General features: G+C 42.3%; 1 protein-coding gene across 1 annotated transcript; it reads right to left on the reverse strand.

Moving 5' to 3' along the window:
- Positions 1 to 7,794: 7,794 nt before the first annotated feature.
- LOC148508016 (uncharacterized) lies at positions 7,795 to 14,210 on the reverse strand. The gene is made up of 2 exons (XM_088445079.1): positions 14,081 to 14,210; positions 7,795 to 11,677 (listed from the first exon to the last, which is right to left on the reverse strand). The coding sequence occupies exons 1-2, from the start codon at positions 14,202 to 14,204 to the stop codon at positions 8,034 to 8,036; spliced, it is 3,768 nt and encodes a 1,255-aa protein (XP_088301205.1). The 5' UTR covers positions 14,205 to 14,210; the 3' UTR covers positions 7,795 to 8,033.
- Between the last annotated feature and the right edge of the window lie 2,823 nt (positions 14,211 to 17,033).

Raw genomic sequence — 17,033 nt, forward strand, 5'->3', positions numbered from 1 at the left:
ACACACAGGGCAGCGTACCCCTACACCACACAGCGCAGCCCCTGTAAAAATTATTTGGAATAATTTAAATCACCCCTTTCTATTTGGAGTGAATATACACAGGGCACAGGACAGCATACCCCTACACCACACAGCGCAGCCCCTATAAAAAATTTTGGGACAGATTTAAATCAACCCTTTATATTTGGAGTAAATATACACAGGGCACAGGGCAGCATACGCCTACAACACACAGGGCAGCCCCTGTAAAAAATATTTGGACTGATTTAAATCACCCCTTTATATTTGGAGTAAATACACACAGGGCAGCGTACCACTACACCACACAGCGCAGCCCCTGTAAAAATTATTTGGAATAATTTAAATCACCCCTTTTTATTTGGAGTGAATATACACAGGGCACAGGACAGCATACCCCTACACCACACAGCGCAGCCCCTTTAAAAAAATTTGGGACAGATTTAAATCAACCCTTTATATTTGGAGTAAATATACACAGGGCACAGGGCAGCATACGCCTACAACACACAGGGCAGCCCCTGTAAAAAATATTTGGACTGATTTAAATCACCCCTTTATATTTGGAGTAAATACACACAGGGCAGCGTACCACTACACCACACAGCGCAGCCCCTGTAAAAATTATTTGGACTGATTTAAATCACCCCTTTTTATTTGGAGTGAATATACACAGGGCATAGGGCAGTGTACCCTACACCACACAGCGCAGACCCTGTAAAAATTATTTGGACTGATTTAAATCACTCTTTTTATTTGTAGTGAATATACACGGGCCAAAGGGCAGCATACCCCTACACCACACAGGGCAGGCCCTGCAAAAATTATTTGGATGATTTAAATCACCCCTTTTTATTTGGAGTGAATATACACAGGGCAAAGGGCAGCATACCCCTACACCACACAGGGCAGCTCCTGTAAAAATAATTTGGATGAATTAAATAACCCCTTTTTATTTATAGTGAATATACACAGGGCATAGGGCAGTGTACCCTACACCACACAGGGCAGCCCCTGTAAAAAATATTTGGACTGATTTAAATCACCCCTTTATATTTGGAGTAAATACACACAGGGCACAGGGCAGCATACGCCTACAACACACAGGGCAGCCCCTGTAAAAAATATTTGGACTTATTTAAATCACCCCTTTATATTTGGAGTATATACACACAGGGCAGCGTACCACTACACCACACAGCGCAGCCCCTGTAAAAATTATTTGGACTGATTTAAATCACCCCTTTTTATTTAGAGTGAATATACACGGGCCAAAAGGCAGCTTACCCCTACACCACAAAGGGCAGGCCCTGCAAAAATTATTTGGATGAATTAAAATAACCCCTTTTTATTTGGAGTGAATATACACAGGGCATAGGGCAGTGTACCCTACACCCCACAGCAAAGCCCCTGTAAAAATAATTTGGATGAATTAAATAACCCCTTTTTATTTGGAGTGAATATACACAGGGCATAGGGCAGTGTACCCTACACCACACAGGGCAGCCCCTGTAAAAAATATTTGGACTGATTTAAATCACCCCTTTATATTTGGAGTAAATACACACAGGGCAGCGTACCCCTACACCACACAGCGCAGCCCCTGTAAAAATTATTTGGAATAATTTAAATCACCCCTTTCTATTTGGAGTGAATATACACAGGGCACAGGACAGCATACCCCTACACCACACAGCGCAGCCCCTATAAAAAAATTTGGGACAGATTTAAATCAACCCTTTATATTTGGAGTAAATATACACAGGGCACAGGGCAGCATACGCCTACAACACACAGGGCAGCCCCTGTAAAAAATATTTGGACTGATTTAAATCACCCCTTTATATTTGGAGTAAATACACACAGGGCAGCGTACCACTACACCACACAGCGCAGCCCCTGTAAAAATTATTTGGACTGATTTAAATCACCCCTTTTTATTTGGAGTGAAAATACACGGGCCAAAGGGCAGCTTACCCCTACACCACACAGGGCAGCCCCTGCAAAAATTCTTTGGATGATTTAAATCACCCCTTTTTAATTGGAGTGAATATACACAAGGCATAGGGCAGTGTACCCTACACCACACAGCGCAGCCCCTGTAAAACTTATTTGGACTGATTTAAATCACTCTTTTTATTTGTAGTGAATATACACGGGCCAAAGGGCAGCTTACCCCTACACCACACAGGGCATGCCCGGCAAAAATTATTTGGATGATTTAAATCACCCCTTTTTATTTGTAGTGAATATACACAGGGCAAAGGTCAGCATACCCCTACACCACACAGGGCAGCCCCTTTAAAATTAATTTGGATGAATTAAATCACCCCTTTTTATTTGGAGTGAATGTACACAGGGCATAGGGCAGTGTACCCTACACCACACAGCACAGCCCCTGTAAAAATAATTTGGATGAATTAAATAACCCCTTTTATTTGGAGTGAATATACACAGGGCATAGGGCAGTGTACCCTACACCACACAGGGCAGCCCCTGTAAAAATAATTTGGATGAATTAAATAACCCCTTTTTATTTGGAGTGAATATACACAGGGCTTAGGGCAGTGTACCCTACACCACACAGGGCAGCCCCTGTAAAAATAATTTGGATGAATTAAATAACCCCTTTTTATTTGGAGTGAATATACACAGGGCATAGGGCAGTGTACCATACACCACACAGCACAGCCCCTGTAAAAATTATTTAGACTGATTTAAATCACTCTTTTTATTTGGAATGAATATGAACGGGCGAAAGGGCAGCTTACCCCTACACCACACAGGGCAGCCCCTGTAAAAATTATTTGGATGAATTAATTCACCCCTTTTTATTTGGAGTGAATATACACAGGGCACAGGGCAGCATACCCCTACTACACACAGGGCAGCCCCTGTAAAAAATATTTGGACTGATTTAAATCACCCCTTTATATTTGGAGTAAATACACACAGGGCAGCGTACCACTACACCACACAGCGCAGCCCCTGTAAAAATTATTTGGACTGATTTAAATCACCCCTTTTTATTTGGAGTGAATATACACGGGCCAAAGGGCAGCTTACCCCTACACCACACAGGGCAGCCCCTGCAATAATTATTTGGATGATTTAAATCACCCCTTTTTATTTGGAGTGAATATACACAGGGCATAGGGCAGTGTACCCTACACCACACAGCGCAGCCCCTGTAAAAATTATTTGGACTGATTTAAATCACTCTTTTTATTTGGAGTGAATATACACAGGGCCAAAGGGCAGCTTACCCCTACACCACACAGGGCAGCCCCTGTAAAAATTATTTGGATGAATTAAATCACCCCTTTTTATTTGGAGTGAATATACACAGGGCACAGGGCAGCATACCCCTACAATACACAGGGTAGCCCCTGTAAAAAATATTTGGATTGACTTAAATCACCCCTTTTTATTTGGAGTGAATATACACAGGGCACAGGAGAGCATACCCCTACACCACACAGCGCAGCCCCTATAAAAAAATTTGGGACAGATTTAAATCAACCCTTTATATTTGGAGTAAATATACACAGGGCACAGGGCAGCATACCCCTACAACACACAGGGCAGCCCCTGTAAAAAATATTTGGACTGATTTAAATCACCCCTTTATATTTGGAGTAAATACACACAGGGCAGCGTACCACTACACCACACAGCGCAACCCCTGTAAAAATTATTTGGACTGATTTAAATCACCCCTTTTTATTTGGAGTGAATATACACGGGCCAAAGGGTAGCTTACCCCTACACCACACAGGGTAGCCCCTGCAAAAATTCTTTGGATGATTTAAATCACCCCTTTTTATTTGGAGTGAATATACACAGGGCATAGGGCAGTGTACCCTACACCACACAGCGCAGCCCCTGTAAAACTTATTTGGACTGATTTAAATCACTCTTTTTATTTGTAGTGAATATACACGGCCAAAGGGCAGCTTACCCCTACACCACACAGGGCAGGCCCTGCAAAAATTATTTGGATGATTTAAATCACCCCTTTTTATTAGGAGTGAATATACACAGGGCAAAGGGCAGCATACCCCTTCACCACACAGGGCAGCCCGATGTAAAAATAATTTGGATGAATTAAATAACCCCTTTTTATTTGGAGTGAATATACACAGGGCATAGGGCAGTGTACCCTACACCACACAGCACAGCCCCTGTAAAAATAATTTGGATGAATTAAATAACCCCTTTTATTTGGAGTGAATATACACAGGGCATAGGGCAGTGTACCCTACACCACACAGGGCAGCCCTGTAAAAATAATTTGGATGAATTAAATAACCCCTTTTTATTTGGAGTGAATATACACAGGGCATAGGGCAGTGTACCATACACCACACAGCACAGCCCCTGTAAAAATTATTTAGACTGATTTAAATCACTCTTTTTATTTGGAATGAATATAAACGGGCGAAAGGGCAGCTTACCCCTACACCACACAGGGCAGCCCCTGTAAAAATTATTTGGATGAATTAAATCACCCCTTTTTATTTGGAGTGAATATACACAGGGCACAGGGCAGCATACCCCTACAACACACAGGGTAGCCCCTGTAAAAAATATTTGGATTGACTTAAATCACCCCTTTTTATTTGGAGAGAATATACACAGGGCACAGGACAGCATACCCCTACACCACACAGCGCAGCCCCTATAAAAAAAATTGGGACAGATTTAAATCAACCCTTTATATTTGGAGTGAATATACACAGGGCACAGGGCAGCATACCCCTACAACACACAGCGCAGCCCCTGTAAAAATTATTTGGACTGATTTAAATCACCCCTTTTTATTTGGAGTGAATATACACGGGCCAAAGGGCAGCTTACCCCTACACCACACAGGGCAGCCCCTGCAAAAATTATTTGGATGAATTAAATCACCCCTTTTTATTTGGAGTGAATATACACAGGGCAAAGGGCAGCATGCCCCTACACCACACAGGGCAGCCCCTGTAAAAATTATTTGGATGAATTAAATCACCCCTTTTTATTTGGAGTGAATATACACAGGGCATAGGGCAGTGTACCATACACCACACAGCACAGCCCCTGTTAAAATGATTTGGACTGATTTAAATCACTCTTTTTATTTGGATTAAATATACGCGGGCCAAAGGGCAGCTTACCCCTACACCACACAGGGCAGCCCCTGTAAAAATTATTTGGATGAATTAAATCACCCATTTTTATTTGGAGTGAATATACACAGGGCACAGGGCAGCATACCCCTACAACACACAGGGTAGCCCCTGTAAAAAATATTTGGACTGATTTAAATCACCCCTTTTTATTTGGAGTGAATATACACAGGGCACAGGGCAGCATACCCTTACACCACACAGGGCAGCCCCTGTAAAACATATTTGGACTGATTTAAATCACCCCTTTTTATTTGGATTAAATATACACAGGGCACAAGGCAGCGTACCCCTACACCACACAGGGCAGACCCTGTAAAAATTATTTGGACTGATTTAAATCACCCCTTTTTATATGGAGTGAATATACACAGGGCATAGGGCAGCATACCCCTACACCACGCAGTGCAGCCCCTATAAAAAAATTTGGGTCAGATTTAAATCACCCCTTTTTATATGGAGTGAATATACACAGTGCAAAGGGCAGCATACCCTACACCCCACAATGCAGCCCCTGTAAAAATTATTTGGATTAATTAAATCACCCCTTTTTATTTGGAGTGAATATACACAGGGCACAGGGCAGCATACCCCTACACCACATAGGGCAGCCCATGTAAAAAATATATGAACTGATTTAAATCACCCATTTTTATTTTGAGTGAATATACACTGGGCATAGGGCAGCATACCCCTACACCATATAGGGCAGCCCCTGTAAAAATTATTTGGACTTATTTAAATCACCCCTTTTTATTCGGAGTGAATATACACAGAGCAGCGTACCACAACTCCACACAGGGGATCCCCTGTAAAAATAATTTGGACTGAATATACAGCACAGGACAGCACAACTGGACTGGACTGGACTGATACAGCAGAGCAGGTCACCCCCAGACTGATACAGCAGCAGAGCACCACTGGACTGGACTGATACAGCAGAGCAGGTACCCCAGCCCAGACTGATACCGCATCACAGCACCTCTGGACTGGACTGATACAGCAGAGCAGGCCGCCACACCACGCCACTTTCCTACAGAAACGTCCTCTCACTACCCTCTCCAGGACTGGAGTGAAGATGGTGGGGTGGGAGGCGCAAAATGTGCAATGTCCGGGTCTCGGGAGAACCCCACACCAGGATGATGACGTTTTGCCTCGTTCCGGGAACCGAGTTTAAAATTCATGTTGTATAGTGAGTGCCTACTGTAGTTTGTAAATATATAATATTATATTTATGTGTGCGTGTATACTCCCCTACATCACTAGCCATTCCACCTCCTCCCCCACTGTGCAGGTCACATCCCCCGTGATGTGACCACAATTGGCCTTTCATCCAGTTTCAGCTCCAGGCCCATGTCGACCTTAATCTGGCACTGACCATTTGGTGGCTACCTAGACACTGTTGACCTTTTCACTGTCTATTTATGGACTGGCATCTAGAGTTTATGTACTAATAATATTGTCACATTTCCAAAAATACTGTTTTTACCCCTATGTGCAGCATATTTCTAGCAGAAGAAATGAAAAGATGGAAAGGCAGAAGAGGGTTTTTATTACTTAATATAAATGCACTACAGTCATTAAATGTGAACAGGTTGAGTCTTCCATATCCAAAATGCTTGGGACCAGGGGTATATTGGATATCGGAATATTCCGTATTTTGGAATATATGCATACCATAATGACATATCTTGGGAATGGGACCCAAATATACACACAGAATGCATTTATGTGTTATATACACCTTATACACACAGCCTGCAGGTCATTTTATACAATATTTTCAAAAATGTTGTGGCTCAAACACAGTTTGTGTACTTACATGAAATTAACTTATGTTTCATATACACCTTATACACACAGCCTGAAGGTAATTGTATACAATATTTTTAATAATTTGTGACTTAGACAAAGTTTGTGTACATTGAACCATTAAAAATCAAAGGTTTCATTATCTCAGTAATGCCAAAATTATTGCATATTTCGGAATATTTGGATATGGGAGACTCAACCTGTATTACCAATATTATGATGAATCTACTTAAACAAATCAGTTAAAGCATTCTAAGGGCGTGATTCAGCACTGCTGATTGCAGACTCCTGATTATCGGGAATCAGTGCGTGCGCAGGACCCATCCTGCGAGTGTGCAGAATGAGTCCTGCCTAGTCACAAGCAGACCCTTCTATGTCTCTGCCTGATTGACAGGCAGAGACACTTATGGGGCGTTGCGGGGTCACCTGCTATTCCCGGAAACGGGGGCATGTCCGCCCGTTTTCCGGGAGTGGCAAGCCCAGGATCTGCGTTGATCGACACAGTGTCCTGGCCTCTCGAGCCGGACAGCCTGAGTAAGCTGAGGCTCACTCAGCTGGCTAAGGGACTGGCACCATAAACCATCGCTTCCCTTGACTACCGATGGTCACGATGGTGATGCCAGTCTGCTACCTCCGTCGCAGTACTGGGATCGCAAATGCAGCAAGGGGTGTCATATACCTCCTGCTGCATTTGCATAATAGCAAGGATTGCAACTGCAAAGCTGCCTGCATGCGGTTTTGCAATTGCGAACCTTGCTGAATCAGGCCCTAAATATTTTATAATGCTGTGTAAGATCTGCAAATCGAAAGAAAAATTAAAAAATTCAGTTTTCTATAGAAAATGAATGAAAGCCTATATTTTATTATTAGAAAAATATTTCTTCCCTATAAATTATAATGCAGTAGTTCTGTAATGTACGTCTGTATGACCACTTCTTAATGATGTCTTCTCCAATAATGACTTGTAGCATTTTCAGCTCTGTCTCTTGTTGTTTCCTCTATAGAGCAATCAGTAACTGTACGTTCCTTTTTTTATTTGAAAAAGGAAAGGACTACATTCTTTAAGTTTGTCAGACGAGATGGTTTGGCATGGTTTCCCTGCTCATCAGGAAGCAGCTTTTCTTCCTTCTGGATCTTCTCTAACAAATCCGCTGTCTGTCTGACCTCCTTCAGGGACCTGATTCTCTCCTTATATCCTGGTTTGACTTCTTGTTCCTCACTCTGTATCATCAGGTCAATGTATTCAGTGGCTGAGAGAGGGTTTGGTCTTAGAGCGATCTCACGGAGGCGCTTCAGGCTCTGGGAGGACTTTTTAATAAGACCAAACACTACTTCTCTCACTGTGTGATATTCCATGTTCAGTTCTTTAAACAACGTTTCTACAGTCATCACTTCTCCAGAAGCTGCTTCATAATTTTTTTTCAACTCATCATAGGTTCTTTTTTCTGTTTTACTCTCATATCTAAATTTATACTTTTGATTGAAATGAACACTCCAGACACAATTACCTGGGCATTCTCTACAGTATCCATTGCGCATTGCAGCACAGCCATTTTTCTGCTTGTCATCAGCAATCCCACAGGGATAGTGACAGGTAAAGTGACATTGCTGGCAGTTTGTTATGAAGTTCTTTCCTATATCTTCTTTTACTGGAACAGTTATAGTTACCTCATACTCAAAGTCTTTATTTGCAGTCATACGGTCTTTGTTCTGCTGCAGAGCTTCCTTTGTCTTTCTTATTTCATCCAGTTTCAGTAGCCCAGCCTTTATCTGTGGCTGTAAGGCCTGCACAGTAATCTCAAGCTGTTTCCGTTCCCTGAGGACTTCTTTGGTCAGTGTCAGACTTTTAGGTTCTATTTTACTCAGATCGCTGAAAAATGATCTCATACTTTGCTCCCCCATCTTCCAGAACATTTCATTAAAACTCATGATACTGGCCTCATTGTTGGCAAACAGAGCTGAGTTGTTGAACTTGAAGTGAACGGGGTCACCATTACTGTCCAGAGGGCAGGGGATGTCAGCTTCTTTAATGGCCTCTAGTACTGGAGGTCTCTCACCATCTGAGAAGTTGATCAGGATCAGTATGTTGTCTCTGATATCTTTCCCAAAGATAGAAAACACAGCATTAAAAATATATTTCTGGGTGTGTGTCAGCCGAGCCAAAGATGCCTGAACTACAAAGCACACAGCGTCTATCTGATCAATGCCATTGTCCGCTGTAAAGAATGCATCAATGTCCTCTGTGATCTTCTTGTCCTGCTCTATTCCTCGTGTGTCTCCAAACCCTGGTGTGTCTATCAAGGTGAGAGAATAAGGGATTTGGTAGCCACTTTTATGGTTCATCTTGTAGGCTGTAACTACAGAGGTTTGGCTGTGAGCTTGTGATTTATCTGTAACCTCATGTATGAGTTGGAACCTAAAGTCATCTTTCCAGTCCACACCCAATATGTAGTTAGCCATCCCATTGATCAGGGTTGTTTTCCCTGTTCCTGTAGCTCCTACTAATAGAATCACTTTTTTAGGTTTCTTAAGGTTTTCTTTTCCCAAGTTGTACTTACGATATCCAGATTCACAGAGATCCGTGTTTAACTGATATACAGAAGGTCTTCCTTTTTCATTTTCCTTTAATAGAATGCTGTTTTCTTTATTTTGATTTTTAAGATTAGAGTTTTGTTCAGTTGTTGTCATAAATACGATCTCATCACTGGTAGCACTGACTCCCGAGTCACCACATATGGCTGACACCCGTATTATATAGGATATCTTTGGACTTAGCCCGTTAATAATACAAGTCTCTACTTTCTTTGCTGATCTATATTCCAGCCACCCCCCTGCTTCCTTTTCAGCCTTTGTCTTGTATTCAACTTTATACTCCGTTATTGTGGCCCCATCTCCTATTACAGTCGGTTCCTTGAATTTTAACATAAGGTAGGAAGATTCAGCAGTGACAAGTATGGCTTCAGGTGGACTAGTTGGAAGGGTTCCCTCTTCTATAACACTACTGACTACACTGACTCCTGGTTTACACACTGCACAGTATCTGAGCTGATACTTAGTATTAGGTTTTAGTCCTGTAACTGTGATCTTCTGACCTTTATCCTTGGACATAAAAAGTGTCCAGTTCTCATTCTCAGCAGATCTATACTCTATGCTGTATCCCTCTATGAACTCTTTCCCAAAGTCTGCAGGACTGAGGATGAGATCCATACTATCATGGGTCCTACCACTTATAACGGGGGGATGAGGTTTAGTTGGAGGCTCAAACTTTGGACTCACCAAATTCCCACCTTCATATAGGTAAATAGAGGCTCCAGGATTACTCGGGTCTGGGACAGATGAGATAATGAATCGGGTCTCCTCACTGGATGCATTGGCTTCAACAAATTCCTGAAATGCTCTCACACATCTCCTGGTTCTCTTAGAGACATCTTTGTCCTTAGACCATGGTGAGATGTTTTTATTCTCATAGACGTTGTGTGCAGGTGATTGGAGCCAATTACACATATCAGAAAGATAAGTATCTTCCTCATTTAATGATGTAAAATGATAACACACAACATATTCAATCATAGGGTCAGATATTAGTCCATTTACTTCAGTCTCAGTTGGTAATATTTTGATGTTGGTCAGCACTTTGAGATAGGAGCTCACAGCATTCATCTCCTGTTCTTTTCTGCTCAAATACTGTATAATGTGGTACTTTCCAAATGGAGATTGTTTTAGTTTTGCTAAAATGTCAGCAAGTGCAGCTTCCTCTGATCCCCCACCACGGATAGAGGGCAAGAGCTGTGCAAGCTGCTTCTGAAATGTGAGTGTAAATTGATCACACTGCTCTCTGAACTGACTGATGTTACTCTTGATGTCTGGAAAGGTCTCTGCAGCTGGATGTCTCATCAGGTCATTACACTGTATGGTAACGTCTATCATTTGCTGTATCACCTTCTCTGTCCTGAAAACAAGATTTGCACTAATTTCTCGAACCAATTGGGCAGCTCTGTTGTCCAGTTTATGCAGTGGATACAGCCAGACTTTCATAGGTACAGCCTTTTCCTCATTCTCTCCTAGTAGCTTTGGGAGATCAATATAAATTTTTATGGCATCTTCATATGTGACCGGATTTGTTTTAAGGGCGAAGTCTCCATGAAACTTACAGCTAAATTTTTTAACATCTTCCTTTTCTTTATCATTCATGATCAGCTCTCCCTTACCTTCAATTGAAATAAGGGGTATTTTTTTAATCATGACCTGGAGATTTCCCTGTATATCCTGAGTGCTCTCTGATTTACACACTTCACGGTCAAATATAAAGAAGGCCTGAGCACCATACAAAATACCAGTGACCCCATGGGTGGCCGTCCCTTTGTCAAACACATCATGGTAAGTCATGTTCTGGACACCTAAATGGTCCATGCTCAGCTGCTCAAACTTCGTGGTCCTTGAGTACTTTAGAGTGACTCTGGCTTGGTTCTTATATGTCTTAGTATCATTTAGGTAACTGGCAGATCCACCAACTTGTATCAGACCACAGAGGAAGCTGGCCTGCAATGATGCTGAGATATTCAGAGCTGATGCTTTATCAGAAACAGAGTCTGATGCTATACATTCAAATTCTGTATTAGCTTGAGGTGTTGATGCCACGTTTTCTTTCAATCCCTCAAGGTTCCATAAAGTTATACCTGTATAATAACAAAATACATACTAAGATAAATCTTGATATCCTTTTGTGGTGTACCAAATTGGGGGTGGGGTGATTTATCAAATCTTGGAGAAATATAAAGTGCACAGAGATAAAGTATCAACCAATCAGCTTCTAACTGTTATTTAAATGTTGCGTTTGAAAAATCACAACTAGGAGCTGATTGGTTGGTACTTTATATGTCTCCACTTTATCTCTCTTTAAGTTTTGATAAATCTGCCCCATGGTGTACACACAAAACAAGTCTTTTGTAAGTGATTGTGGAAAGGGCACACATCAAATGCAAAATTCCTGAGAAGACCTCAACTACACAATAGGTAGAGATCAACTATATCTTTTCACTACCTGTTTATTTGTAATGAGATTTGATGGCTATTCTTCCATCTTACTGTCTGTATTTAAAGTATATCATCATATATATGAAGATATTTTAAGTTGAGTTTGGACTAGATTTGGACAAGAGTTTAACCCTCAATCTGCAACTTCAAAGATATTGCCATATACTGTATGAAGCAAATCCTGCACTGCCATGCTGTACTAGGATTAACTGCCTCTCCCCACTCTCAATGTTCACCCTTTCAATCTTTCTTTTGTACATCTCCAATTTTATACCAACAGGAATGGCAGCTTCCTAAATTATGTCATCTTGTTATGATACTCCTAAGTAATTTATATAAGACCCCTAGAGTCATTCTAGTCATAGAGTAAGGTGCATATGGAAAGGAATGTTCAGAGTGACAAGAAAGGGGTGTGTGTCATGTTGAAATGCCCCATTTTTAAGTGACCACGTCCATTGTGACCACGCCAATTTTTAGAGGGGGGGGGTTCCACTTTTAAATTTGCCCTGGCCCTAGTTGCGCCACTGTACATTTCTCATTGTCACCCCACTGACTAGCCCAGCTCCCTCTGCCCACATTCTCTTTGTTATCCCCTCTTGTCTCAGCTTCTACCTCCCCATTAGATTGAAAGTTCTCATGGACAGGGCCCTTTCTCTCTCTGGGGGCGATTCAGACCCACTCGCAGCCCTAGAGAAAGCAAATATGCAAATTCCGTGTTCGCTCGCTAAGCCATAGGACGCCTCCTATGTCTTTACGTGCGATCGGCGGTCGAAGTAATACACCCTTCAGCCTAGAGATAAGACGCCCACTTTCAACCGTCATCTCCAGGAAGTGGTTGAAGACATTGGTAAAATTGACAGACATTGAACCTGCACGCAGTGACCTGAGGTAGACCCTAGCCTACCGCAAGCACTGTGAGCGCCACAGTGTATAAAACTGAGAAGTGATGTGTAAGCTGTCGCTATGTCTTAATTATGCACGCCCTTATAATGGTGTTATAACGCACTGACACGCCTGCGTTCACTCATCCACACCCCCGTTTCCTCAGTCCTTCCCCTGTTACCACCCACAAACGGCCCATCCTGTCACTCAAGCTAGCGATCTGGCTGAGGGCTACGAGCGAGCACTTTCCCGTCGCAGTGACTGGTTCGCGCACGTGCACTGCGTCGTATATGCATGCATAGTGTATGACAATCGGCCACTTGCGAGCGATCACGGCTTAGCGAGCGGGTCTGAATCAGGCCCTCTGTCTTTCTAATTCTCCCATCTCATATCTTGTATATTGTATCCTGTTTTTTCTTTATGACCCTTATAGTATATACTTTGCCTATGATTTCGTATGCTTCTTCTATGCACAGTGTTTAATGCATTCTACTTCCCTAATGTATGGTAAAATGTTGATTGTTTTTCTGGTGCCTTATACATTAATGATAATTAGCCTGATTCATAGATGGACGCAATTAGCATCGCTGCTGCGTCTTTTGGGCTAACACGCTAACATACGGTAATGCCGCAGGAGGCGTCTGTAGGAAATATACACCTCCTGTCAGCATCTGCCATCCGAGTGCTGAGCTTACTCAGAATGGGCAACGGAACTGTTCAGCCAGGTCAGGAAGTCTGCATTGGAGGACGCGGACCCTGGCCCTGACACCCCCACAAAAACGGCTGTTCTCGGTAATTCCGGCCGGCTTCAAACACTCCCCGCCCCTAAAACAGCCGCAGCCTGTCAATCAGACTGCGACTTTGGGGAACTTGCAAAAGATCTTTCTGTATCCTGTGCATGAACCTTTCATTTGACATCAAAGATGTACACAGGCCATCAGGTTTGCATGTGAATGAGGTCCAATAATAATAATAATAATAATAATAATAATAGTAATAATTAAAAAAAATAGATTTTATTGAATCTAAACCTATTTGTGTTAAGAGGTTTTTTTTATAACCTTCATACACAGCTCCTCCTATAGTGAGGAGTACATGTCCATGTACCCATCTCATTCTCTCAATCACTAGAAAAGACAGTCAAGGATTTGGGGTATACTTACCAGGGATGAGCTTATCATCACGGCAATCATACAGCATCCCAAGGGAGAATGGGCGTCCTAGAGCCGGAATCTCCATGGTCCGTGAATCCACTGTTCCATCTGAATGTCCAGAACCTGAATTCATTATTGATTGATTGAGATCAGATTCCTCGCCAATTCAAGAAGTTAGGCACCTAACATGTTAAAGAAATATAGAAAAGATCATTATATGGCCATACCAAAAGATCAAATCTTGGTAGGATGATTTACAATAATGTGTTATATGGAGGTGTGAGTGGGATAAACCTACTTGCTTAGCCGTTCACCTGCTTAGATTGCAAAACAGTAATCTCCCTCCAAGCTGTATTAGTTTCCCAAGACAAGTGTTCTATGGGAATCTGGAGAGGCCCTGGGACCCAGCCTTATATAATGATCTGGCAGGGTCTTGGGGATAAATTTACTAAAGTGAGAGTTTTTAGAAGTGAGTTTTAAAAGTGATGTTGCCCATAGTAACCAATAAACTCTCTATTGTCAGATGATGGATGTAACCATAAGTTCTTTAAAACCATATTTTCCCAAAATAAAGACACAGACCAAGTTAATGCCATTCAAAGATAATAGGTCAACTATTTATTGACACTAATAAGTATGGTGGCAGAGGAAAGAACAGCAAACAACCAGCGCCCCCTTTTGACTTAGGCAAAAGATGCCCACAACTTACCAGGGCTAATATCCCAATTAATGATAAGTGTGATATAAAATACTTGCAAGGGCCACTTTCCCTTTCTAGCAAGTGAGACGGTATCCAACACCCATACCAAAGCACCATTTCGGCCCACCTGGATGAGAGACAGCCTAACCAGTGGATTGAAGGGGTGTGCGCCGCTCCTACTGCAACAATATGGAGGCTTTACAGATTGCCGATCTTTCCCTACCATAAAATAAAGCAGACACAAGACACAATAGGGAAGAGAGGGCGGGAGATCAGAATCAAAGAGGATATCTCATAAGATATTACCCATACTCCCATACTCCCAGTAACCACTCCCCCTTAACAACAAATAACCTATCCCTTTGACTTTAACAACTGCCAATCCTAAATTACCCCTCCTTTCACTTTATTAATCCCATCCATCACTGTCTAGAGGTTTATATGCCCTCTGTTCTATGCATACCTCGGTTATCTTAAGATTCTACCTATTATCTTCTAGAATGTGCTAGTTAAATGTTAAGTTGAATCTGATTGGTTGCTATGGACAACATCACTTTTAAATCTCACTTTTAAAAATGCTCACGTTAGTAAATTTACCCCTTAGTCTTAGTTGATAGAACAGAATCATATTACCATTGTAATTATGTGACAACCTGCTTATTACCTGAAATATGTCCTTCACCATTTTACCTCTTATTACACTTATTTATACCGAATACATATCACTTCTAGTCATTTCCAACAACTCTTCACCCTTGATTAAGTCAATGCAGCTGCTCATTCCACTCATCCAAGGCACACTACAGAAACATGCTTCCTTCAATGACCATCCTGCAAAGTACAATAACATTGGCAAGTGTCTTGTACTTCATAATTTATGTCCTCCCTAAATATTCTTCTATCTATGAAAATGCTGGAAAAAAATCTCTCATCTCCAATTAGGCATCGTAACCTGAGCCATACTCTCTTTCATGGTCCAGTCTCTCATCTCCAATTAGGCATCGTAACCTGAGCCATACTCTCTTTCATGGTCCAGTCTCTCATCTCCAATTAGGACATAATTGCAACCGGATAATTCCATTAATGAAAACTTGGGCTAAAACAAAATCTGATTGAAGACCAATCAAAGGTAGGAAATGCACCATTTCAGAAAAATTATCCACTACGACCCAGATAGTATTGTAACAGTTAGTTTACATTACATGTACAAAACTCAAAAGCGCTCTCCAAACACCATATTTACACAAATCATCACCAGGTTGTAAAACACATCCAATAATAAAACTGTATTTACCCTTAATTATAGGATCACATATCAAAAATCCTTTTCCAATCTGGAAGCATTGGAATAGAGGCCCTCATTCAGAGCCGTACGCTCTGAGCAGAGCGCACGCTCTGAATGAGGGCCGCCCTCCATAATTATGGAGCGTCCTCCTGGACGCTCGTATAGCTGTGGGTCACCACCCACAGCCTATACGAGCGTGCAGTTTGATGGCCGCGATGGTCTTGACCATCGCGACCATCGCCACTGCGAGCCGGAGCCTGCGGTTGAGTTTTTCAACCGCAAGGCCTGGAGTGATTTTGGCTCTATCAGAGCCAAAATCACTCCCACTGACATCACTAGTGATGTCAGTGGGCCGGCTTCTGACGGTAGGCGTTCCCTTGGGAACGCCCCGTCAGGGAGGCACGCCCCCGGCACGCCCACCAAAGGGGGCGTGCTGTCAATCAACATCGACAGCACGCCCCCTTTGATCAGACACAACGAGCGAAGGAAAGTCCTTCGCTTGTCGCGTCTGGCGCATGCGCGCGACGGAGCTCCCGCCGTCGTGCGCATGCGCAGTGCACAACATCGACCCACTTGCGAGCGGACAGCCACTTGCGAGTGGGTCTGAATCAGGCCCAGAGTCACATAGATCCCTAGTATTCAATCAAAAGGATTTCAGATTGGAAAAGGATTTTTGATACGTGATCCTATAATTAATGGTGAATACGGTTTTATTATTAGATGTGTTTTACACCCTATGTATGTTAATTATTTAGTAAATTTGAGAATCTTAGGGGTGTTTACTCTTTTGTACTGACTTGAGCTGCACTCTGATCTTCTCTATTGTAACGGTTGAAAGTGGATAGATCGGTGACAAAATCCATTCATCAGTAAGCCCACAGGAGACTGTCTTGAGACATTCTATTGAGCACACTGGGGACAGCCTGACACAGGTGCGTAACTAGATATAGGGTGGCCCCATAGCAACATTTTCACAG

The sequence above is a fragment of the Taudactylus pleione genome, unplaced genomic scaffold, assembly GCF_031769625.1.
Source record: "Taudactylus pleione unplaced genomic scaffold, aTauple2 ptg000377l, whole genome shotgun sequence".
Classification (NCBI taxonomy): domain Eukaryota; kingdom Metazoa; phylum Chordata; class Amphibia; order Anura; family Myobatrachidae; genus Taudactylus; species Taudactylus pleione.

Excerpts from the sequence above, each read along its gene's own strand:
- LOC148508016 (XM_088445079.1), bottom strand. The coding sequence starts at position 14,204 with ATGAATTCAGGTTCTGGACATTCAGATGGAACAGTGGATTCACGGACC. Across the intron at positions 11,678-14,080 it reads TGATGATAAGCTCATCCCTG|GTATAACTTTATGGAACCTT; the intron begins GTAAGTATACCC and ends GTTATTATACAG.